Genomic DNA, 23,219 nt, shown 5'->3' with positions numbered 1-23,219 from the left:
CCCCAGGTTTTTCTTTTCCTGGTTATACTTTACTTACTCTACTCTACTTTCATCTGCTGTATCGCTCTTCTCTACCGGGTCCTTTCTATACTCACGTAACACATATACCTCTTTGGCTTGAACTTGTTTCTATCTGATCACATTCACAATGGGCTTCGCTTTGAAGAGGCCAGATGATGCCGTGGGCTCTGCTGCCCCGGCTATCATGATTGGATTGTTCGTTGCATTCGGTGGTGTTCTCTTCGGGTATGTGCCACTTTCCAGTTATATACTCCTATCCCTAAGACAAGTCTAACATCCATCTAGATATGACACAGGTACCATCAGTGGTATCCTCGCCATGAAGAAATGGCGCGAGATGTTCTCAACCGGCTTCATCAATGAGAAGGATCACCTCCCCGATGTCACATCCTCTCAATCATCAATGATTGTCTCTCTCCTCTCAGCAGGAACTTTCTTCGGTGCCCTCGGTGCCGCCCCTATCGCTGATACATTCGGTCGTCGATGGGGAATGATCATTGAGAGTGTTGTCTTCGTCTTCGGCGTCATCCTCCAAACCATCTCAACCTCTATCCCCCTCTTCGTCGCCGGTCGTTTCTTCGCCGGCCTAGGTGTCGGTCTCCTCTCCGCAACAATCCCCCTCTACCAATCTGAGACTGCACCCAAATGGATCCGTGGCACAATCGTGGGCGCGTACCAGCTCGCCATCACAATCGGTCTCCTCCTCGCTGCCATCGTCAACAACGCCACCAAGGACCGTGATGACACTGGATGCTACCGAATCCCCATCGCCGTCCAATTTGCCTGGGCTATCATCCTCGTCGTCGGCATGCTGCTTCTTCCCGAAACTCCCCGTTTCCTGATCAAGCAAGACCGCTACGAAGAGGCTACCAAGGCCCTTGCTCGTCTCCGTCGCATGGACGTGAACGACCCCGCCGTCGTCGCTGAGCTCGCCGAAATCCAGGCAAGCCACGAATACGAAATGCGTCTTGGAAAGGCCACCTACATCGAGATCGTCCGTGGATCCATCGGCAAGCGTCTCGCAACTGGCTGCGCTGTCCAGGGTCTGCAGCAGCTCGCTGGTGTCAACTTCATCTGTACGTTTCCCATTCCCCAACCCACTACTCTTTTCACACACTAACAAAATCCACAGTCTACTACGGCACAACCTTCTTCCAGAACTCCGGCATCCAAAACTCCTTCGTCATCACCCTGATCACCAGCATCATCAACGTCGTCTCCACCTTCCCGGGTCTCTACATGGTCGAGAAATGGGGTCGTCGTCCTTTGCTCATGTTCGGTGCTGTCGGAATGTGCGTCTCGCAAATGATCGTCGCAATCGTCGGCACAGCTATCAACTCCGACGTGTCAAACAAGGTCCTCATTGCCTTTGTGTGCATCTACATCTTCTTCTTCGCCAGTTCCTGGGGCCCCGTTGCCTGGGTCGTGACGGGTGAACTGTTCCCCCTCAAGGCTCGCGCTAAGTGTCTCTCTATCACCACCGCCACCAACTGGCTGCTCAACTGGGCTATTGCCTACGCTACTCCGTACATGGTGAACAGCGGACCTGGAAATGCCAACCTCCAGTCTAAGGTGTTCTTCATCTGGGGTGGATTCTGCTTTGTCTGTGGTGTGTTTGTTTACACTTGTATTTATGAGACAAAGGGTCTCTCCCTGGAACAGGTTGATGAGCTTTATGCTAAGGTTCCCCGCGCTTGGAACTCTGTTGGCTGGGTTCCTTCCGTCAACTACACTGAGCAGCTTGAGTTTGATGCTGGCGAGAAGAAGGTTGAGGCTGCTACCCACCTTGAGAGTGTTGGTCCTAAGACTGAGGCTTGATTTTGATGTTGTGGGATGTTTTACGATTTTCTTTTTCTTTATTTTATAAATACTTGGTATGATTTGAGCGTGGCTCCTTACTGAGTGGTCTATTATTGTAATACGGACTTATGCTATGAGCTGGAATATGACTTTTATTATCTATACTATTTGGAGTTCTTTATTCGTAAGCTTTAGACTACAGAATGATAGATATTAGGAACTATATATTCCTATTGCATATAGAGTACAAGGCAAACAAGACCTGGAGAGGCCAGATAATATTATAAAATTTTCCCTTTCTGCTTTCTGCTTTCTACCCGCAGTTCGGGACGTATTCGGTCAAAACGGAAAATTGCTGATTGATCATTACCTGTTTTGCTAAGGTTGTAACTCCGCATCCTGACCATTTCGCCGAATGGGTCTGTGGACAGTTCAATTACTAGCGTGGTATCACTTTCGAATACGCTCCTGCTATCCACCCGTTGATCCCGTGTGTGAGACAGTGACTGGTTAGTTTTCTGCGTAAGCTGCTATTATGGGAATTTGCCATGGTCCACGGTGAATGGTGAATGAGATGGTGGTGGGGTCGCAAGGTAGGGCTCACCGGGATCGAGTCAATTCTCACCCGTCAGACAAAGCTTCTTCTACAGATAGGCCAAAACAAGACGAATTTAGCAGGTCATCATGGTATACGACCCTTTACGCAAGGTGCCTCTATTATCTTAATACATTGTATAGGAGTCTCGCGGATAAATAAAGCAAGGCCAAACTTGCGAATCATGCCATTAGGCGGCTTTATCACGTATAGCTCCGAGTCTAGTGATGGTAATAGGATTATTAAAGAGATTCTCATGTCGGATGGCTACATTGTGGACATGGTCGGGTCTCGCAGATCCGGTTCAATAGAGAAACGACAATGAAGATCGACGGGGATTCAGAATCGAACAAGTTGCCAACAAAGCCAAAAGATCAGTTCCTATGTTTCTGCCTACCCTCTTCACCGTCAACATTGGCTTAACTGATTGCGTCCAGTATTTTGAGATCGAGACTGCTGGAAAGCGAAGAAGTGAGATGCTCGAATATCTCGGGACGGCGTCTTCTGGCTCAACAGTCGTCCTTTCTACTCTCCTTCCAGACTTGGACTAGAAGATTGAATCATGAGTCCTACTCGTCAACGAGGAATTCCGGGAACTAGCAAAAGCGAAAGAGGTTGAAGGAAGACAAATTATCATCGTGGACATGCATGGCCCTGATGGGCCTCAGATCAGTGATTTAGCAGATGGCACACATCCCAATGATGTGGGGTATGCGAAGATGGTAACGATTTGGCGTAGAGGGATTCATGAAGCTGTACAAAAAGACATCATCCAAGAGCCACTATGATCATGTCGAGGTATTGCAATGACAACCAAAAGCATGGCCACTGAAGGATGAATTAAGAAATATGGATTTGTCTAATCAGCTACTTGCAAATTAAGCGTATTCTTGTCATGGCGGAGAGGCGGTGGCTATAAAAGGACGTCATCTAGTATCCCGGCATCCTGTCATTATTTGTGGGGTGAAAGTTCGTCCGTTGGAAGTCTAAAATTCTTGATGTGAAGTATATATATTGACCGCGTCCGCCCACGTATTACCAGAAGTGGCCAATTTGCATATCAAACACAAATTTGGGTAGCATTAAACAAAAACCAATAGCCAGCAAACTACTGGACCCAAAAAAGGGCCCCAAACTAGGAGTAGAGCGTGGCGAGAGCTGTTTCATAAGAAGGCGCCTGGGAACCTCGTCGACGTCACAGAAGAATAGGTATCTATAGCATTTGAGGTAAAAAAATAATAACAACAAGGCACTTTGGCGGAGTGGTTAACGCGATGCCCTGCTAAGGCATTTCCCTCGGGAGCGTGTGTTCGAATCACACAGGTGTCGTTTTTTTCCCCTTATTTTTCTCTTTTTGTTATTATCATTGTTTTCTCTCCCCCCCTTTATGTTGCCTGTTTGCCACTAGGAATGGGTCGCTTGCATTGTTAGATTTATTGAGGTCAAGTCCATTTTGGTTATATTAAGGTCCTAATAATAAAGTTTATCTTGGGTAAGCTTTTAAAACTAAGTTACGTAGAAAACAAAAACTAAACATATTTTTTAACTGAGGAATAATCCGGGAACAGATTTTTCTAAATTAGAGGGTTACAAAAATTTAACTACCTATGGCTGTAGATAGTATACAAAGGAAGGGCAAATATTGATTAAAAAAAATCAAAAAATTAATCGACACCTGTGTGATTCGAACACACGCTCCCGAGGGAAATGCCTTAGCAGGGCATCGCGTTAACCACTCCGCCAAAGTGCCTTGTTGTATACTGATTCCACATTGCTAACTCTTAAGTTTGAAGAAAAGAGCTGGGAGCCTAAACTTTTTGCTTCACCTTGGTCAACCTTTTTTGATGCTTATCTGCTGAACCTGGCAGATACTTTTCTCTCCCTTCTGACCAAAAGGGAAGCCACGACATGACACTGCGGTACCTGAATGGAGACATCATCATGATGGGGGTTAATCACTTCCCTATTCTATCTGCCTACGAATGGATTCCCCGGATTGGAGGTCTTTTTGGGACCGCTGTCGGGGCTCTGTTTTCTCTTTCTCCTGGCAGGGGCCATTTTGGATTCCGTTTAGAATGTAGTGAGGTGTGGTAGAAAAAATGAGGTTCAAGTGAGAGATTAGGTGAGAGTTTGTCAGATAGATTGAGGTTGATGATACGAAGGAGGGAAGAAGTAAACGAGAAAGAGGGAGTCTGGATGGGTTGTAACAGACCATATGGCCTGTGTCTTGGGGTTTGGTGTTCGAAGCAGGTTGGGCATTTTCTGATATACTGCCCGAAGAGCTTTGCGCCTTTGGTGAAGCAGACACCTCCCTTGCTCTGTTAAGATCCGCCGTACTCTTGGTGTGTTTGGTTGTCGTGCATCAAGTTGAAAATCTCTTTTGTCATTCATCAACACCGGGAGATGTGGGAATTCTCACCAGATAACAAACAAGTTGCAAAATTAAGTATCTTTTTATGTAGTTAGCAACTCCATGTAAAAGATACCCGCAAAATACTTATACCCTCAATTCTCTCAACCCTTAGACTGATTAGGGAGGATATAAGAAGGTTTATTGAGTGTAAATAAAGTCCTAATGGCTTAGTATTAATCGTGCTAAGAATTATTCAGCATGTTTAAAGTAAGTTGAACTTTTACAACTAGAATAGGCAGCTACATGTATCAGATTTTCTTTGACGGGTGGGGGTTTCCTATTCTGGTTGCCGCTGCTTTTATAAGGGCGCCCAGATTCAGCCTCACTGATACCCTATCCATGGAGTATTTGAAATTACTTCAGAACTGTTCTTATTTTGTGTGAAAAGTTATGTCTAAGATTCACCTGTAGAAATGAATCGAATGGCATACTGAGTATCACATCACGACTCATGTGATAACTCGCTCCTTCAGCTCAATGCCAAATTTATCTTTTAGTTCGTCCCGCAACAGGCTGGCAATTTCTGCACTCGACCAAGGTGCCACCATACCCGTCGCCGGAATACGTCCCTCCAACACAGCCAGAACCCCTACAGCACAGGGAAGTCCTACAAGTTTCGCCATCGCACTGCGACTCCCGGGACCAAGAGGCTCCCCATATTCAACTAGAGTGCTCGATCTCTTTTCCACCGAACCATCCGCATGTTTGATATCAAAGATGTGCTGCAACACAATCATATCTCGTTCTCCAGGCTGGTAGGCCATTCGGGTCTCCAGCACGGCACAGAGCGTGTCAAGAGGTGTACCATATCCACTAACAGGAGTGGGATCAAAGAGACCAATCCATCGTAGACCAGACAATACACGACCGACATCGTCTTTGTCCGTGACGAACGCCTCAATTTTCTGCCTAACTGCATTTTCAACCTCCTTCGGTGACGAGGACTCCGAAAGTCCCAGCAGGGAAATAGTCAATTGCACCCAAGTTGTACCCGACCTCTCCAGCACAGCCACTCGCTCCTGCGAGAAGTACCCAATGGCCACCAACGAGCGAATTATCTCAGGGAACCCGGCATAGCGTAGGGTGCCCCGAAAGACGGTGTGTGCTTCGGGGATGTTATAAAAGTCGCGGAAACCGACTGAGTCTCGGTTGGGGTATCCAACCAGGTTGAACCCCGGGAAAATGCGCTGTGGCGAGGCAGCAGCCATCAGATTCTTTCCGTCCACGGTTGCGATGTCATTATCGCGGTACCATTGTGCGGAGTTGAGAAGGGCAAGGAGACCTCCTCGAGGACTCCAGGAGAACTTGTAACCCAGCGGGTTGTCGGAGTCCTCTGGTGCAGGGAGAGCACCGCAGTAGCTCGTGAAGGCTTTCACTTGTCCGCCTGCTTTGTGGACCTCGTCAATCGTCTTTACGGCGTAAAGGTGGTCGATGCCAGGGTCGAGACCGATTTCATTGAGGACTGTTATACCCGCGGCCTTGGCTTGGTCGTCGAGTGCCCAGAGGGAGGGCGAGATGTAGCTCGTTGTCACAACTGGTTTGCTGTATTTGATGGCGGCTGAGACAACGAGGGCGTGGTGAACGTAGGGGATGAGGGAGATGACGATATCTGTTTGGGAGATGGCCGCGCTGAGGTTCTCCGGCTCGTTGGCTACATCGAGAGCGATAGCTGTGGTAGACTTGTAGTTTGCGGTGAGGGCCTTCGCGGCACTTAGAGTGCGGCAGGCTACGGTGACCTTGACGCCTGCTTCCGAGAGCGCTTGGACGGCGGGCTCACAGACAAAGCCTGCACCCAGAAGAAGGGCTTTCTTCCCAACCGCAGAAGGCATTATAATGATATTTTCTTGGGTTTGAATCGTGCTGATTCACTGATACTGTATGAGGGGCACTGGATATGAACAGAATGAGAAGTGCAGACCATTAGCGACGCGAGATGACTCGACAGAGTGCACACCTAGTGATGACAGGTGATGACAGATGATGACAGGCAATGACAGGCAATGACAGGTGATGACAGGCGATGACTATCTCTATGGGGTACTTGGTCGAGGCTAACATCGCTAGTGTCGTGTTAAGGAGGCCAAGAATCGCTAATGAGGGGGGTTTAACCCCACCAAAGCTTACAGTCACGTCATTAAATTGGTAAATGTGGCCTTTGAGACACTTGAAACGGACTCCGTAAAGTCAGGGCTATTTTCAAACGCACTTAATCAAAACTGTCGGATGTATTGTCTGTATGTATACCCTTAGAAATATCAAACAATAATATCCTTGTCCAACTTCCGAAACATGAACCAAAAACCAGCCGTAATAGCAAGTTGTACACCTGTCAAACACCCGTAGAAAATAGTCATATTAGGATCTTTTGCAGCCGGCGAGATCGCAATGCCCAATGCATAGCTGATTGAAGCCGTTCCCACAAATAACGCCTGCACGATAGACTTCATGCTCCTTGGGGCTCGCGAATAGCAGAACTCTGACCCAGTCGTCACACAGAAGATTTCCCCGATCGCCATAAGCACGTAACACGGCACCTGCAGAAACACATTGATATGCCGCGTGGTGGTGCCGTTTTTCAAATCCGGACCAGCGCGGTAGATAAAGGCTTGAAGGCCAGTCGCCCAGGCCAAAGAGGCACCCATGAGGAAGAAACCGACGGAAATACGAGCAATGGGGCGAAACGGAATTTTGCGGCGATTGAGGAAGGGAAACAGGTATTGTTGGATCAGTGGTCCTGCGATGATGCAGGCAATAGGGTTAAAATTAGGCATCACGTCGTTGGGGATCCCGTAAGTTTCCATTTGACCGGCTTGCGAGATCAAGTTATTGTATGTTTGTCCCCAGCAGAGCCAGACCACTGGGAATGCGAGACTGGGAAATGTTAGTTTGTGGAGAATGGGCTGTAAATTAGGAACCCACCAGATTTGACACGCTATGAGGGCATTGCGGACTCCCTTCAGGAATTCATCATCCCACGGAACCTGGCGACCGTACTTTTCCTGTTGCACCGCCGGCTGGGCATCGTTGAGTGACATACCACCTCGAATCCCGAGCCAAATGACTCGCAACACTTTCGGAACAACTGAGCCTGCGGGAGGCGCTTTGTCTGTGGTATTCCATGAGTACATAAGGTGATTGAAGGGAGGTTGTGCTTTCACATACAGTATTTATTTTTGAAGACCAACATAAGTACCAGTCCCACCCATAGAAAGCAGAAGCAGAGTAAAAATGCAGACCAAAAGCTCGAATATTTTTCCATAAAGGTGGTGGCTATCCCGGACAAAGAGGCGACATTAATGAACCTGAATAAATATACATTCTTAGCCTTCCTGCTTGTATACCTGGAATCATAGAGATATGGGTTTTCGGACGCACCAGAAGTACCAATTGTACATGTATTGTATCGTGAGAGATCGGTCCACAACTACCCGTTCTCCGGACGGGAGCTCGCGAATGAATGGCTCATGATGGGGGTATTGATCCGCGATAAAGGGATAAATCGAGGCTTTCACGCCGCCTATGCCAAGCGCGATCAAGACAAGAGACACACCAAGCCCTGCGGCGGACGCGCCTGCTTGATGTATAGCCGAAGGTAGAGCTGTCGTAAAAAGAATGAGAGACCCAACGAGGTAGATGCTGCGGAAGAAGGAATGTCAGCAGATATCTTGCTAATGTCTTGCTAATGTCCGTCTGCATAACTTTTACAGAAGCGAGATTTCTGTATACACTCCACGCGCAGTGATATATCATTTTCACCTACACTGTACTTAGCAAAATCAGCTTATATCGCCCCAGCCAACCATCAGCCACCACCGCCAGTGGCACCGGTGCAAAGTTCACCAACACCATGAACGCATAGTTCACAGCAGTGGCGTCCGACTGCCCGATCCCGAGAACTCCAGGAATGTGATCATTTGGGCTGTTTTGCAAGTAGTTTTGCAGGCAGGTTGAAGCGCCATAGAAGACGAATCTCTCGACTGATCCGACCAGAATGACCAGCCAAACTGGGTAGGGAACGTTGTCGGCGACATGAACAAGCTCTTTCAAATCTTGGTCTGAGGGCCGATTTGATGTTTCATCGCTTGTTGTATTTATTGGAACAATATCCCCCGCCTGCTTTTCTGTCACCGCCAATGAAGGGGATGAGCTTTCCACTTGGCTGTCATTAACCTGGGAAGCCATGTTCAGCTCTCACGTGGCAGAAATGTGGGATAATGAAGGGAAGAACAAAATCTTTCAGTCAAACAGGGTCTAAAATCCCATACTAAGCATAATAGGTAATTTTTAAGATAGATCATTTCCTCCGTCCCAAAAAAGAAAATTCAAAATTAATTATATTTACACACTTTACCAGTTCGGTAACAAGCCTTAACTTAGTATGGTAAGGGCGTCAAGAAAGGGCATATTAGCGTTAGAAAGGCGTGCTCAGAAAATACGTTGTATTATACAGGTCCGTACCATTGAAATGACTCAAAGCCCAATGCGGATTGAACGTAATTGGTAAACGAGCTGCACGGTCCAAGACAACGTAGATGCCTGTATAAGGACCTTTCCTTATAGCCTAAAGCTTTCATCATGTCTAGCCACTTTAGGGAGTCTGGAGAACTATTATAGCCTAGTGGTTAAGATATTTATATTTCTCGCTCAAAGCAACGTAATTTTCAATACCATAATAATGTAGCTTTATGATTTCCTTGATATGGATATCCAGTGCTTAGAAATCTAGCTATCTACAGCAATGGAATAAATAAACTCGTGGTTGATTAGATATAAAGCTATCATTTATTGCGTCTACTACGGTGTTCCAGGGTTGTGCAGCTTGCTTACCGAATACGTTAGGTAACTAGTGATGACTGTGCTGGGATTACTGGTCTTTAGGTGGATGACGGATCATTGGTTTGTGACCTCAATAGTCATGCCCAATAGTGCTAGGCTAAGATAGCCCCGTGCGCCGGCTGCTTTAGAATGCAGAGATCTTGAGAGAAACCCAAGTTAAGGCCATTTTGTCTCCGAGCCAGTTCTTTGTCTTGTTTCAACTAAGGGTACCGTGATGGCTCCGTTTACAGAACAATGTAAACCCCACTTGGGTTCTGGCTCGATTATCGACTCCGATCCCCCAAAATACCGACATGGGGAGATTATACTCAACGCAGGATATTCTCAAGTTCGTCTGTCAGTACAGTATTGTGTCTCTGTGACATGTCACTGGTACCGAACGATCGATGTTCTCTTGGAGGGCAACCCGCATACCTTTTTGCCGGGGTTGTGTCTTGCATCCACCGAGGAACAACATGCATTTGTGTGTGAGAAGGGTCCAGATGGAACGGTTACGCAACATTATCAAATCAGTGCAGCCAATCCAGCCATTGCATTAATTCGGCTAGCTGCCTCGAGGTCCAACACCCAGTCTGGTCTCAAGTTCATCCTGCCTGTGAACTCAGGATACTTGCGCCGTGCGGATATTTTTGAAGAACGCTTCCGGGGCTGCGATCAAGTGGAATCAGTTAATGGATTTGCAGTGTCCACCGAGCAGCGTCTGAATCCTTGCAACGAAGTTTGGTGGCTATCGGATATCTTATTGTCCGCGTGCGGAGGCATCATTGTCAGGGCGCCACAGACCGGAACCACGATCTATTCCGTTCTAGAACAAATAGAAAGCGAGATCCAAAATCGTCTATCATTCCAATGGCTATCGTCCGAACCAGTTCGGCGCAAGCGGCTCGCCGTCGTCCAGGCTCGGAAGGAGTATCACACGATTGAGCGTTTCTACATGGCTGCAAGGTCGTTAAACATCAACTTGATAGCCGTCGACTCGCCTGGCCACTGGCTAGAATCCGATGATGGACCGAGTGCCTCAATGCGAGAGGAGTTCATTCCCTTCGACATGACTGTTGATGAGACCTTCTCTATTCGACTGTACCAAGCACTCAAAGATCGCAACCTAGATGGAATCATCACATCCAACGACCGACATCTAGTTGGAGTAGCTGAAGCAGCCGAAATGCTCGGATTGCCCACCATGCCTTCAGAGGGCCTGAAAGTCGCAACAGACAAGTACGCAACCAGAGCCGCCGAGGAGGCGGACACCCCAGTCCCAGCAAGCTTCCGGGTTCAAAGTGTAGAAGAGCTCGACGATCTCGTAACACGGCCCAATGCACCAGCACTCACATTCCCGCTGATTGTGAAGCCTTGTCTAGGCTGGTCGAGCGACTGCGTCACACGTGTGACGACCATCGGCGAACTCCGTGACGCTGTACACCGCGCTTCTGTCCGTCACTTAGGCTCAATTTCCACCAGTACAAGTGTGGTTATCGAGCCCTATATCGACGGACCTGAAGTAGATACCAATATAATCCTGCTCAATGGAGAGTGTCTGTTTTTTGAAATCTCCGATGATTTCCCTTGCACTGGAGACGCACCCGACGCAAATGCCCAGACGAGCAACTTTCAAGAGACTCAGATCATGTACCCCACAGCCCTCCCTGAAGCCGAACAAATGACCCTACGAGATAGCATCCGGAACAGTCTGATTCGGTTAGGACTTAAGACAGGGGTTTTCCACGTTGAGGCTAGGGTTCGCAATTCCGTTGCTAATTATGCAACCGATGAATCGGGACTGTTTGATCTGCACGTTAGCTCAAACCAGTCAGATCTCCAAGCCAAGCAGCCAAATTGCTGGCTGATTGAAATCAACTCTCGACCCCCGGGAGGATTCTCGGACTGGGCCACGGCCTACATACATGGCGTGTGTTATCATGCGCAAGCGATTCTGGCCGCCGTCGGCGACAAAGAACGTTTCAAGGCCCTGGCTACCCCGTTTCAACAGCATGGCGCGGCAACAGTTTGCCCAGAACCTCAATTTCACTGCATGTTGGTCTACCTCAGTCCCGAGCGCTCAGGTACGTTGGCCAATTCGCCCTGCGAAGACACGCTGGCACATGCACCGGATCTAATGAAACACGTGTTACGGTCTCGTTGTTGGTATAAGCGTGGAGAAAAAGTATCTGGACCACAGGATTCGAGTTTAGGTTGGTTGGCAACGTATCTTGTTTTTGCAAGGGGTGAGGATTGTGGGCGTGAGGAAACACTTCGTCTGGGAGATCGGGTCCGGAAAGAGTTCCGTATGGAGATAGATCAATGATACTTTGAATCAATAGGTATTGTTTTTCTTGAACTTTTAGCCATTACCAGAAAATACATTCAGGCACTTTGCATTGACCAAACCAAACCCAATGCACGCCATCATCCGGAATCCAAAATAGATGGCACCATTCACTATATGTCGACTAGATAATCACAGCTTGGGCGCATTGTGTTTCCAGCCATCACAATCCCTCAAATCAAACTTGAACCTCGCATTCCTCTCTTCTCTGTCCGGAAACAAACCCACCCGATCCGGTCGCCAACGCCAGTGATCCTTCCACTCCGGATCTAGTTTCCCCTCAAGTGCCTGAACGACATATTTCCCGATGTTCGTGAGATTTTTAAAGGTATACCCACTGCCCCCGGTAGCAATGAATAACGAATCTGGCGCACTATCATGATACCCAACAATCCAATTGTCATCGTGCGTCTCTACATCCCAACACACCTTGCTACTTTCAATCTCCGCATCCCCAAACTCCGGCAAGATATACCTTGCAAATTCCAACGTCTTCTCGCGACCAACCCGCGGCTGCGAATCAGTAGGGTGATACGCCTGGTCGCGCGGCAGACTGCGCACACCCCAGTCACAGCTAGGCTCAGGCCAGCGCTCCCGGTTCACGAGCGTGATGTCCAGGTTGCAGATCTTGAAGATACGGTCCTCGTTCGGCGGGAAACAGTATCCGCGACGTGCGATATTGAGCACAGGCAGATCCTTGTACCGCTGGTACTGCTCCTCCGTCATACGAATGTGCGAGACGCAGTAGCCTGAGGCTTGCAGCTGGCCCTTAAAATCGAGTAGCGTCTCGGAATAAGCGCCCACTGCGACAATAACCTTTTCAGAGTGCCAGATAGTCTTGTTGGCGGTGCGCACACCCACAACCTTGGCCGGATTGGCCGGATCACGCACGAACTCGACGACGGCGCCGGACTCGCCTGCTATAAACTCCACACCCAAGCGCTCGCACTCCCGCTTCAAAATCAGCATCGCGTTCGTGGACTCGACCCAGCCAGCGTTTCCGTTGTAGATCCCGCGAAAGGTGGGCGTTCTGCCCTTCGGGGTTGATTGGCCATCAGCGTAGATTCCTACCTGGGCCTGGCGACGGTCGTGTGCGAAGCCTAGACCCGGGTAGAGATTAATGGCAGCATCCCAATTTGGGAGCTCGATGATCTTAGATGGGTCCCCGAGCAAGTGTGTATTAGATACCGCAGTCAAGAAGGTCTTTTCGCGGTCCTGATCCTTTGAGCCGTCTGTGCCGTAGATCCAGCCGGTTGGGTGGAAGACATCTTTCCAGAGAGGATCGCGCCAGAGTTGGATGGCTTCCTGGGAAAGAACAGAGTATATGTCGTCCGGGTATTCAGTGCGGATGATCTTGTTCCGATCGTAGCCTGCCGAGGATGGAGATGGGACGGGCCACCGATCCAGGACCTTGATGTTATGATAGCCGGCGCGGGCGAGCCACCATGCCGAAGAGAGGCCAAAGACCCCGGCACCAACTATGATGATTGGGGTGGAATGGTTAAGCTGGTTTGACATCTTGAGCTATAGGAATGTGTGCACTTCTGGAATGTTGCCGAATGGCCTTGCCGCTGTTTTCTTATGAACTTCTAAATTGAGGCTATAATTTATTTCTGTCAGCGTGGATGGTCGTAACTGGTTTAGCCTGATGACAGGGACCTACAGTCATCTTCGCGCCTCCTCTGGGTGATATGCTCACTAAATATCCCTACCAGGGTCCGAAACATGACTGTACACTTTCTCACTGTGAATTCGAGTAATAACTTGCTGACCAGAGGGATATGTCAATTTTCAGACTTTGCATGTTTGATGTCCAAAAACCCCAAGTAGAGCTGGACTGTGACCTTCTGCCTGGGACGTTGAAGCTTATGCAATCAAATCTCTCAACCCTTAATAGTAACAATGAATGCATGACTGTCTTTGTCTTACGCTGTGACTGTCCTCATATGCTGAACATTGATTAAATTGAAAAAGATCCCCCCTTTAGACTGACTTGCCGTAACCACCTCCTCGTATCATCACATGAACTGCCAAATGCACCCACAAGAACTCTCACCCCTTGGTGTCGATGTCATTGACATACGATCTTCCTGTGGCACTGCCACTGGAAAGACTATGAAAGAAGAGATCCTCGACTCGATCCGAGGAGGTGACGATAAACATTGCGTTATTGAAGAATCAGGTGGCCTCATTGAGTGGAGCCGCTCTATACCCACTGGTCAGTCTTTTTCCAAAATACGTTCAAGACATGACGGAAAACCTGAGAAAATCGCACCCAGGGATCCTATACGAAGGATGTGGAATTGATCTCTATGAAAACATTACTCGAGATCCTTCATACTACCTTTATCGCGATGAGCTCTCCATATTCCAAGAGTATTCTCACGAAATTGTACGGTTCATACTTGAATGACTAAACGTTGATATACTGATGCACAATCCAGGCGATGCTTTTATTAGGTACAGCTACAACTAGGAAGGGAACAAAGAGGATTGGTAGTTCCAGACATGCAAAGAACATTCATCTCAGTCTCGTCGATCTTGGTAAGAATAGCTTTTTTGCTCTTTCAGTGATTAAAGTATTTTCTTTTTATCGAAACTGACAAGCTCAACCTCATAGGCGCTGGGTAAGGTCGCCAGCAGTCTTCTAATTACGAACCTAATTAATGCTAAACTAATGCCAGACGTCTTGACAAATCATCGTGCTTGCTCGATGGTATCTGCAGGCAGATTGAGCTTGATCAAACATTCATGAAGGGGTCACGAGCGATTTCTGCAACCTATTGCGCAGTATGTTCAGATAAATGACCACCGACGACGCTAGGCCCCAAATACAGCAGCCATACTGATACAGAAATTATCCGAAGGTGGATCTCCAATACGAGCAGCTTCAATCACGAATCGAGCAGTTACTTCGGGAAAAGCCCAATCTAGCTAATGGTCGGCTGGAGCTCCAGCCTCATAGCGGCGTGTCCGTGCGGGGAGTGTGCGGATCATACTACGATGCGATCGAATTCCTCCATGACGGCGGGCTGGTTAACGATTCATCGCGCCCCCCGATATATCTGCACAATACACAGTTTCGGAAGTGTCTGATGTGGCTAGGTTCTTCGTTCACGAATCTGAAGCCTGTACAGGCTGCCAAATTCCTTCGGCAGTTCACTCAGGAAGGCGTGCTGCTGGCAGGAGATTTCATGCTGATCGGTATTGACCGCTGCAGGGATGTGGGGAAAGTGACGGCTGCATATAGCGACACATCCGAACGGTGGCAGCAATATATACAAAACGGACTATACACTGCCGCCCACACTGTGGGCGACGAATCATTTGCAGAGGACTGGACATATGTTGCACGGTGGGATGCTGAGGAGGGTCGCCATTTGGTCCGTCAACTTCGCCACCCTCCCCCTAAGCTTGCCCTTCCTGGTTGATCACCAATATCTCATTTCCGACGCTAATGTCTGCTTACCACGCTAACTAATACCCCTATTTGCAGAGATTCGTTCGCAGCGACCGACATCGGACCGTTTCGCCAGATATCGAGATCTCTGCCCGCGAACACGTGCTTTTGGGGCAATCATACAAATACACGCGGCAGGATGCCCTCGGCGTGTTTGACATGTCGGGGCTCACTGTTCGATACGAGTGGGTCAATCAACCCGACGATTGCTCCTTGTTTTTGCTGGAGAAGACGGAGCTATGAAAAACACGGGAAATCCATTAGTGTACCCATTTGGTAGTACACTAGGTACGCGCTACTAGCCACCATACTACCCATATTTACAATGGCTTAGCGGCAAAAATATGCCTCGCATGTAAATCACTCCTGATTATTTTGTAGCCTAAGCTTCGCTTTCAATCAATATATCAAAGCATACTTGGAATACAAATGATTCATGCTAAACAAGATGTTGTTGGTGATACGAAAGTTATAATTTATCACATTCAGTATAAATTTTAAGCCTGGCGAGCGGCTCCGCTTGTGAAATACGTTATTGGAAGGCATTATTGCGAAAGAGAGAACGCGAGTTTCGCGTTGCGTCCAGACCTGTCAGCTTACTTGAGAAAATTTTTCATCACACGCTAAAATTGATCACTATAATAGCCGTAAAATAAACTGTCATTAACGATATAAAATTCGATGATCTATGTTGTGGTTGGTCACAGGGCATATTTGGTTATTTCAAAACAGACTGACTACCTCTGCAGGAGAGCAATGTTTTGGTAAGTTAGGTGGCCAGATACTGTACTTAGGGGCTGGTGGCGTTGCTTAGAAGGAATCAGACTTTTATAACCATTCAGATCTCACACTTGGGCTAGACCAAGCCTTTTTCAGATCGGCGGGGCTGACGGAATTACCCGCCCGAGCCAAGACCTGTCAGCTTTTTTCGATACCCAATAGGTTCCCCCCATGATCCGCTGTAAAGGATGAAAGTCCTTACAACTGGAATACCAAAGAGAAGTCGGCGATGTAACGGTGTGAATGCCCTACCGTGTCGAGTGGGGTTCGGCGCAAAGTCAATGCATCAAAGACAAGGTGTCCCTTTGCAGAAGCTTTTATTTGCCTATATTCAATGGAGCCCCAGGACCCCTTTTTATTCTGGCAAGAATTAGTGTTGACACGGAAGACAATATATTGGGATTCTCCCCTCACCATTATATCTTACCCAGTTGACAGGCTATACACCTGGAAAACGTAAACCATTACACCCGGTAAGATCCCGTGGGCAGATATACCCCCCCGTAAGCAGTCCCTCAATGTGGCTTCGCCAAGAACAGGCTAATTTTTGCTAGCGCGGTGTATTGCATACACTATCTAATACCGATTTATAAGCAGTCTCAATTCATATGCGAGCTGCGTAATCCGATATACATATTAAATGCGATAAATTACAATTGCATATCCTAATAATATATATCTATATTCACAGGCTTTAAAGATGTAATGTTCGATACCATCATAATATGCGCTTTCAATCTATTCAAAATTTATATATACTACTGGCAATTCTTATCAATGGCTATCGGCATTTTGAGCAAAGAATAAAAAGTGGTTGGTATTTGAAATGTGAGTGTAGCATATATCGCATTTACTATGGTGTTTCAGCTGCGCAGCTCGCATATGAAATACCTTAAGCAACTGCGAGTTATCAATTTGATCCTACTCTACAAGATCAGATCAATTATCCATCGAAACCAGTGTTATTTCGAAAGTTTTTAGAGTATCATGGCCTCCGGCGATATATTGCAAAACGGAAGAATTTCTTAAGCGAGAGGAACCGTTCTCGCCAGCTTTGATTCGCTCTTAAATACCGAGATTAGACCTTCGATGACTAGAGTAAGGTTCTCTAGACTAACGAAACCTAAGTTTCTTCGGGCTATTATAAAAGGTCATATATTACCCGGGGTAAAGAGGAGCATTAGATAATGATTGTCTTAGTGAAGAACTAAAGAGAAAAGCCCTATGATTTTCTAGAAGGAATAGGGTTCAATTAATAGCGACCGATAACTATCGAGAGCGGGTATTACCTTTAATTAAAGACTAGATTCGGCAGTAAGGTAGGGTCTGCTTAGTTATATAAGATAAAGCGCCAGCGTATAGAGGAAAGGAGACTAAATAGCTGATTCGGTCAATAGGGGCTATATTAGTTGACTGGCCTACGTACTCACCTGATTTAAGCCAAATTGAGACCCTATGGGATCTGATAATGGGCTGGATTCGGAGTCACTACCCCCGCTATAAGCACAATCTGGATACTATACGGCGTATAGTAGTTAGACTTCATCATAAGGCGCAATTGGGGCCAAATCTTCGCCTCAACCCCCATACTGCAACCGCACTGCGGTTTTTGATGGGTTCTGTTGTAGCCCCAAAAAACCATCTGTAAACCATTTTTACATAATTCTACATAATTTTATATAAAATTTGATTACTGTATTGTAACCTACTAGTATTAGTAAATTTTTTATCACTTTCTATAATTAATGAATCAATTGGGGCCCAACGGGCCCAACAAACCATCGCGATTTATAGTCCTTACCCCAAAACCCGCCCCAATTGCGGTTTGGGTTGGGGCGGTTTATCCAGGGGGGTTATACCAATTGGTAGAGAGCACGCCGAGAGAGAGCTTTGTTTGCACTGTTTGTAGTGTAAGCTTAGTAAGAAGAATACAGTAACGTATTTCACTACCGAGCTGCGCACACCACCGAGCTGCGCACACCACCGAGCTGCGCACACCACCGAGCTGCGCACCCCAGAGCACATAGTAAATGCGATGAATTACAACATTATATTTCAACAACAAACCCTTTTATTTATTCCATCTCTTGTCGATAGCAATTGATAAGCATTTTTAGTATCATATATCAATTTTGAATAAATTGAGAATTTACATTGTTATGGTATCGAAAAATACATCGCTGAATTCCAGAAATATATATATCTCAGTTACTATTTATTAAGTTTCCCTAAACTCTAACAAGTGGCTAAATATCATATAAAAAGGATTGCGCTATAAGAAAAAGCTCATATAAACAACCGTTGTTGAAATATCATATTGTAATTTATCGTTTTCACTATGTGTTCTGGGGTGCGCAGCTCGGTGGTGTGCGCAGCTCGGTAGTGAAATACGTTATTCGGATGGAATAAAACATCAAAATTACTAGTTTGAAAATATCAGCGGGATCTCCACTTCTTACCGGGGCCGAGGGAGGGTACTACGGGATAACCCACCTTGTACTGTACGGTATTACTGTCATGTAATCTTCGTGGCAGGTTTTGGGTTCTGTCGAAACCAATCTACGAACAATACCGAGCTCTAGGGTCCTAATTTTGCTGATCATCAACTCTTGTTCTTAGTCAATTTTGTTGGTCATAGTTTTATGATTCTGAGCTCTTCTGCAAGTCAATCGTAGCGCCTCGGCTTTGAATATAAGGCAGACCAAGCCCCTCATGACTGGCTCATCACTAATCTGTCATGGGTTCGAGCAGTCAGGAAGCCAAGATTGCACGCCGTCGGGCCAAAAACCGACAAGCACAACGCCGTCACCGTACTTCTCTCCTTCTCAGCATACCCCTCCTCCCAAAACACTCAAGTAAAAGCTGATAAAAATTCCTAGGAGAGGCTACGAAAGCGAAGCTCGCAGAGCTCGAGCGTCTCAGGCCACAGGTAGATTCGAGGAATACATTCTTGCCTTCGAGTCCCTATCAAGCGGCCTGTAACCTGGACGCCTCCGCACCCAAGACGAAAACCTCACCACCGCGACAGTTCTGCGGGAGATGTGGTAATGACCACGGGGGCCCGACGTACGAGCAAAGTTTCGACCTACCAAGCTTGTATTGTCACCAGGCGAACTTTCATAATGCAGCTGCCTCCCTCCGTGGTCTGAACGAAACCCCCTCCGAACCACCACCAACCTGTCTGAACTTCCAGGAGTTCGATTCTGCTCTTCCAACACACGATGAGAGTTTGGCCTTGGACTCACACCAATGGTACTCCCTTGGCGAATCTCTTCCACCAAACACCAGTTTTGATTATATTGGTACAACAGCATCCTCAATTCACGGACTGTCACGGCGTCATCGAGCAAAGTCTACAACACAAAATCCACCCCATTCTAGATCAAAGTCCTCCTCTAATCAATCCGCTCTGCATCTGGCTGCAGCGTCGGGGAACACAGAATGCGTCAGGGCATTACTGACCCACAATGCTGATATGAACGCAACCGATGCGTTGGGTAGAACGCCACTCCATGCATGTGTAGCAGCAGGTAACACGACCGACCATGTTTCCGTGGTTCAGTTGCTGATTCAAAATGGGGCGAACCCGACACTGAAGGATCAAACTGGGATGGGCCCGTTACACATTGCTGCGGAGAGAGGGAATGATCTTGTGCTTGAGGCCTTGATTCAGATTGGAGTGGATGTAAACGCGTTATAAAATCCTTACAGATCGGGTACCAGCCAAATTATAGCATAGTGTCGGAAAAGTGATATATTTACATTCGTCTAGGGATGTGAACAGTTGAATCAAAAATTTAATAGAATACCTATTTAGTGAGGTCTGGGAGAGAGACGGAGTACGAAAGCCGACTCATATGACGTTTAGCCTTATATGCCGTCTGTGCTCTTCAATAGGCCGTACTGGGACTAATTTCCTTTTTAGTTCTCCCATGAGCCTGACCCTCTTGAAAGGAAGATCCTGTTCCTGAGCTTCCAAGTGCCTGTACTTTTTAGGATGATCAACCTTTTATTAGCGACTTCTCACGACTTCACTCACATTACACTCTGCACGGTCTCGGATTCCATACGAGAATCAGCTGTCATTTCTATCAGTCCGCCAAGATATCTTTCACGTCCCTTTGCCCGTCCCAGGGGCCAAACCTGAGGCTCTAAGGGCACCACGGTTTGTAGGGCCTTGTGGACCGTCTCTGGGATTGATGGGAGCGTATGTGGGACTAATATCGCCTGGTCCTCTATACACTTCTGTATGATATTTTATAACCAACCTCAACCTCGCAGTAGATGGATGAAAACCGACTTATATTACATCTTTATTTTTGATTTTCGTTCAACCCTCGTCTAAGGGTTTAAAAAAAATGAGGATGCGATTATTTTACGTGAAAGGAAGGATTAAAAAAAATCGACACCTGTGTGATTCGAACACACGCTCCCGAGGGAAATGCCTTAGCAGGGCATCGCGTTAACCACTCCGCCAAAGTGCCTATTTGCTGACATAACTCAGACCTCCTAACGTATTTCACAAGCGGACCAGTTATAAAAGCCACCATAGTAAATGCGATAAATTACAACTTGATATCTTAACAACCATTGGCTATGGGGACTTCTCCTTATAACGTATTTCACCCCATAGCTAGACACACCCTATAGCTGGACACCCCAAAATACCATAGTATATGCGATAAATTATAACTTGATATCACAACAAAGGTACTCTATCTAGAAATTTCCTAATAGCTTAATGCTTTTTAGATAATATCTAGCCTCTTTAAGAACTTTAGAAAATCTATGACTTTATGATTAAGATATATATATTTCTATATTTGAGCAACGTAATTTTCAATACTATGATAATATAGCTTTTCGATTTACTTAGAACTAATAACGTATTTCACCAGTGAGTGGGCCACCACTAGTGAGTGGGCCACCCATCCAAAATGCGTCAATTTAAATACATTTATCTCAACCATAACGCCATTAAATTAATTCAACTAACTAAGTGGTCTATCTAGACATGTTTCTCTTCTATGCCCTGGCAATCTGCATATCCCACACCCCCGGGGGGGCCGCGTACGTGGCCGAATAGTTGATTCTCCAGGTATACCGGGGCCGGGGGGAGGTGCTTCAGTTGCTTCCTATTGCTGCATAATTAATGCAGAGGCTTCTTGAACTAAAAGGCCTTCTTCGGCAGGTATATGCCTCCGAGATCTAGTACGCTTTTGCTTCTACTTCTCGTTTGCGGCACGTAATTCCTTGTTTTCGTTGGCGAGTAAGATTGCACCTTGCATTATAAGACGGAAGCCTTTTATAAGCTGGTTTAATATACGATCTGACGGGCTAGGCGGGCTTCGAGATCTTATACGAAGTAAAGCTTTAATTGATAAAGCCTATCGACGTAGTTCTTTCTCCGTAAAGGGGGTTTTTAGTGTGAAATTCCGGCTTGATTCACTACCCCGGCTAGCTAGAGGGGTTAGGGTTTGAAGCCGGATATTAAGCTTTGAAATCACTCTCTCCGGTTTAAAAGGGACTAAACCGGTAGCTCCGAAGCTATTTTTAATCGTCTCCGATTTAAAAGCTTCAATTCGTACGAGGGGGTATGCTTCGAGGAAGTCAAGTTTATCGATATAGTTGATCCCGTTCCGCATTTTCATCTTAACTATCCGACTATACGTACGTTTTAATACCGTAAAACAACTAATATCCAAAGGTTATAAAAGATAAGATAAATACGCTAGTATATAGATTAGTATTACCTTATTTTACTCACAAATTTCGTTAAATTTAGGCGTTAAATAACTTCCGTAACCGTTAAGTATTAAAAGCCGATATCCCCCCTTCGTACGTAAAGAAGTAGTTAGAATAAAGAGCTTCTTAAGCTAACGAAGTCCAATTTCATTAGAAGTCTAGCCGTTAGGACTAACCTCGAAGCGCTAATCCTCCGGAAGGCCGTCGAACCATGATTCAATAAAGACTTTGCCTTTAAAAATCATATACGGAGGAAGGGCCTATCTAGAAGCATTCGTACATTCAACTACCGTTACCTATTTACGATTTCTAGGTTATAAAACCGGCCTCCGACCGTAGTATTCACTCCGCGTAATAACCTTCGTAGTTATAGTCAATCCTATTACAAAACCAGTCTCGTTAAAGTTATAGATATCATCGGGGTCGATTCTATATTAAAGGATTATCTTTTGAACTAGATCAAACCACTCTCCGATGATTTTAGGGTCTTCGTATTTCGCACGCTCGTAGTTATATCGTTTCGAGAATCGGGAGGAGAGGAGAGGATATCGTTTCACGAATTTTATAACCTAATTTTAGCCGACCGAAAGAACCGGGGTAGTTCTACGCTTTCGAAGAAGAAGATCCGCCATTTCTCGTACTATAGAGGGCCGGGGGGCTGCTCTACGAGAGTCTATAGAGAGAATCCATTTTTCAAGAGATTCCTCTTCAACTTCTACTAATTTATAGTTGTTAGCGCGTGTTTCAGGACGAAAAGGATCACTAGTAAGGCGGCGTTGCAAAGTTATACGCGGTATATTAAAAAGACGCGCTATTTCACGAATTGAAGAGATTTCTTGATTCTTAAAAGCCTAGATAGCTAATAAGATCCTACCCTCTTGCTCTATCGAATTTCTAGAGCTTCGGGATCGAATTGGTGGCATGGTAGATGGTTGAAGAAGAAGGGGTTAAATTAATTGACGCATTTTGGATGGGTGGCCCACTCACTGGTGAAATACGTTATATAGTGTTTAAAAGACTTATCGATAGCTATCGGATAACAATGAAATCAAATAGTAACGTGGTTGCTAAGATATAAGGTTGTAAAATATCGCATTTACTATGGTGTTTTGGGGTGTCCAGCTATGGGGTATGTCTAGCTATAGGGTGAAATACGTTAGCTTTCTACTTTCTAGGTGATATCTAGTCTCTTAATAGAGTTTAAAGAAATTTTATAACTTTATGATTCCGATAAATATATTTC

General features: G+C 46.3%; 8 protein-coding genes across 8 annotated transcripts; 5 read left to right on the top strand and 3 right to left on the bottom strand.

Annotated features, from left to right (window-relative positions):
• Positions 1-60: 60 nt before the first annotated feature.
• On the top strand, positions 61-1,839 carry N7537_010295 (sugar porter family MFS transporter; the record flags this gene model as incomplete). The annotated part of the gene is made up of 3 exons (XM_056901349.1): positions 61-246; positions 307-1,097; positions 1,154-1,839. Exons 1-3 carry the CDS (start codon positions 149-151, stop codon positions 1,837-1,839), a joined length of 1,575 nt encoding a protein of 524 aa, XP_056750017.1. The 5' UTR covers positions 61-148.
• Positions 1,840-2,600: 761 nt separating this feature from the next.
• N7537_010294 (Lipase GDSL) lies at positions 2,601-3,204 on the top strand (the record flags this gene model as incomplete). The annotated part of the gene is made up of 3 exons (XM_056901348.1): positions 2,601-2,699; positions 2,728-2,887; positions 2,984-3,204. The coding sequence occupies 3 exons, from the start codon at positions 2,601-2,603 to the stop codon at positions 3,202-3,204; spliced, it is 480 nt and encodes a 159-aa protein (XP_056750016.1).
• Positions 3,205-5,278: 2,074 nt separating this feature from the next.
• N7537_010293 (uncharacterized protein) lies at positions 5,279-6,658 on the bottom strand (the record flags this gene model as incomplete). Its single annotated transcript, XM_056901347.1, has 1 exon — positions 5,279-6,658. One exon carries the CDS (start codon positions 6,656-6,658, stop codon positions 5,279-5,281), a length of 1,380 nt encoding a protein of 459 aa, XP_056750015.1.
• A 426-nt stretch (positions 6,659-7,084) lies between these two features.
• Positions 7,085-9,011, bottom strand: N7537_010292 (uncharacterized protein; the record flags this gene model as incomplete). The annotated part of the gene is made up of 5 exons (XM_056901346.1): positions 7,085-7,700; positions 7,749-7,935; positions 7,992-8,131; positions 8,205-8,465; positions 8,590-9,011. 5 exons carry the CDS (start codon positions 9,009-9,011, stop codon positions 7,085-7,087), a joined length of 1,626 nt encoding a protein of 541 aa, XP_056750014.1.
• An 868-nt stretch (positions 9,012-9,879) lies between these two features.
• N7537_010291 (uncharacterized protein) lies at positions 9,880-11,970 on the top strand (the record flags this gene model as incomplete). Its single annotated transcript, XM_056901345.1, has 1 exon — positions 9,880-11,970. One exon carries the CDS (start codon positions 9,880-9,882, stop codon positions 11,968-11,970), a length of 2,091 nt encoding a protein of 696 aa, XP_056750013.1.
• Positions 11,971-12,123: 153 nt separating this feature from the next.
• Positions 12,124-13,509, bottom strand: N7537_010290 (NAD(P)/FAD-dependent oxidoreductase; the record flags this gene model as incomplete). Its single annotated transcript, XM_056901344.1, has 1 exon — positions 12,124-13,509. The coding sequence occupies one exon, from the start codon at positions 13,507-13,509 to the stop codon at positions 12,124-12,126; it is 1,386 nt and encodes a 461-aa protein (XP_056750012.1).
• Positions 13,510-14,025: 516 nt separating this feature from the next.
• On the top strand, positions 14,026-15,694 carry N7537_010289 (L-histidine N(alpha)-methyltransferase; the record flags this gene model as incomplete). The annotated part of the gene is made up of 7 exons (XM_056901343.1): positions 14,026-14,209; positions 14,271-14,383; positions 14,436-14,535; positions 14,612-14,618; positions 14,676-14,781; positions 14,859-15,374; positions 15,488-15,694. The coding sequence occupies 7 exons, from the start codon at positions 14,026-14,028 to the stop codon at positions 15,692-15,694; spliced, it is 1,233 nt and encodes a 410-aa protein (XP_056750011.1).
• A 3,274-nt stretch (positions 15,695-18,968) lies between these two features.
• Positions 18,969-19,931, top strand: N7537_010288 (Ankyrin repeat protein; the record flags this gene model as incomplete). Its single annotated transcript, XM_056901342.1, has 2 exons — positions 18,969-19,041; positions 19,111-19,931. 2 exons carry the CDS (start codon positions 18,969-18,971, stop codon positions 19,929-19,931), a joined length of 894 nt encoding a protein of 297 aa, XP_056750010.1.
• Between the last annotated feature and the right edge of the window lie 3,288 nt (positions 19,932-23,219).

The sequence above is a fragment of the Penicillium hordei genome, assembly GCF_028827395.1.
Source record: "Penicillium hordei strain IBT 12815 chromosome Unknown utg000005l_segment0_segment0, whole genome shotgun sequence".
Classification (NCBI taxonomy): domain Eukaryota; kingdom Fungi; phylum Ascomycota; class Eurotiomycetes; order Eurotiales; family Aspergillaceae; genus Penicillium; species Penicillium hordei.
Note: the sequence above shows the minus strand (reverse complement) of the source record. Positions and strands in the feature narration are given on the sequence as shown.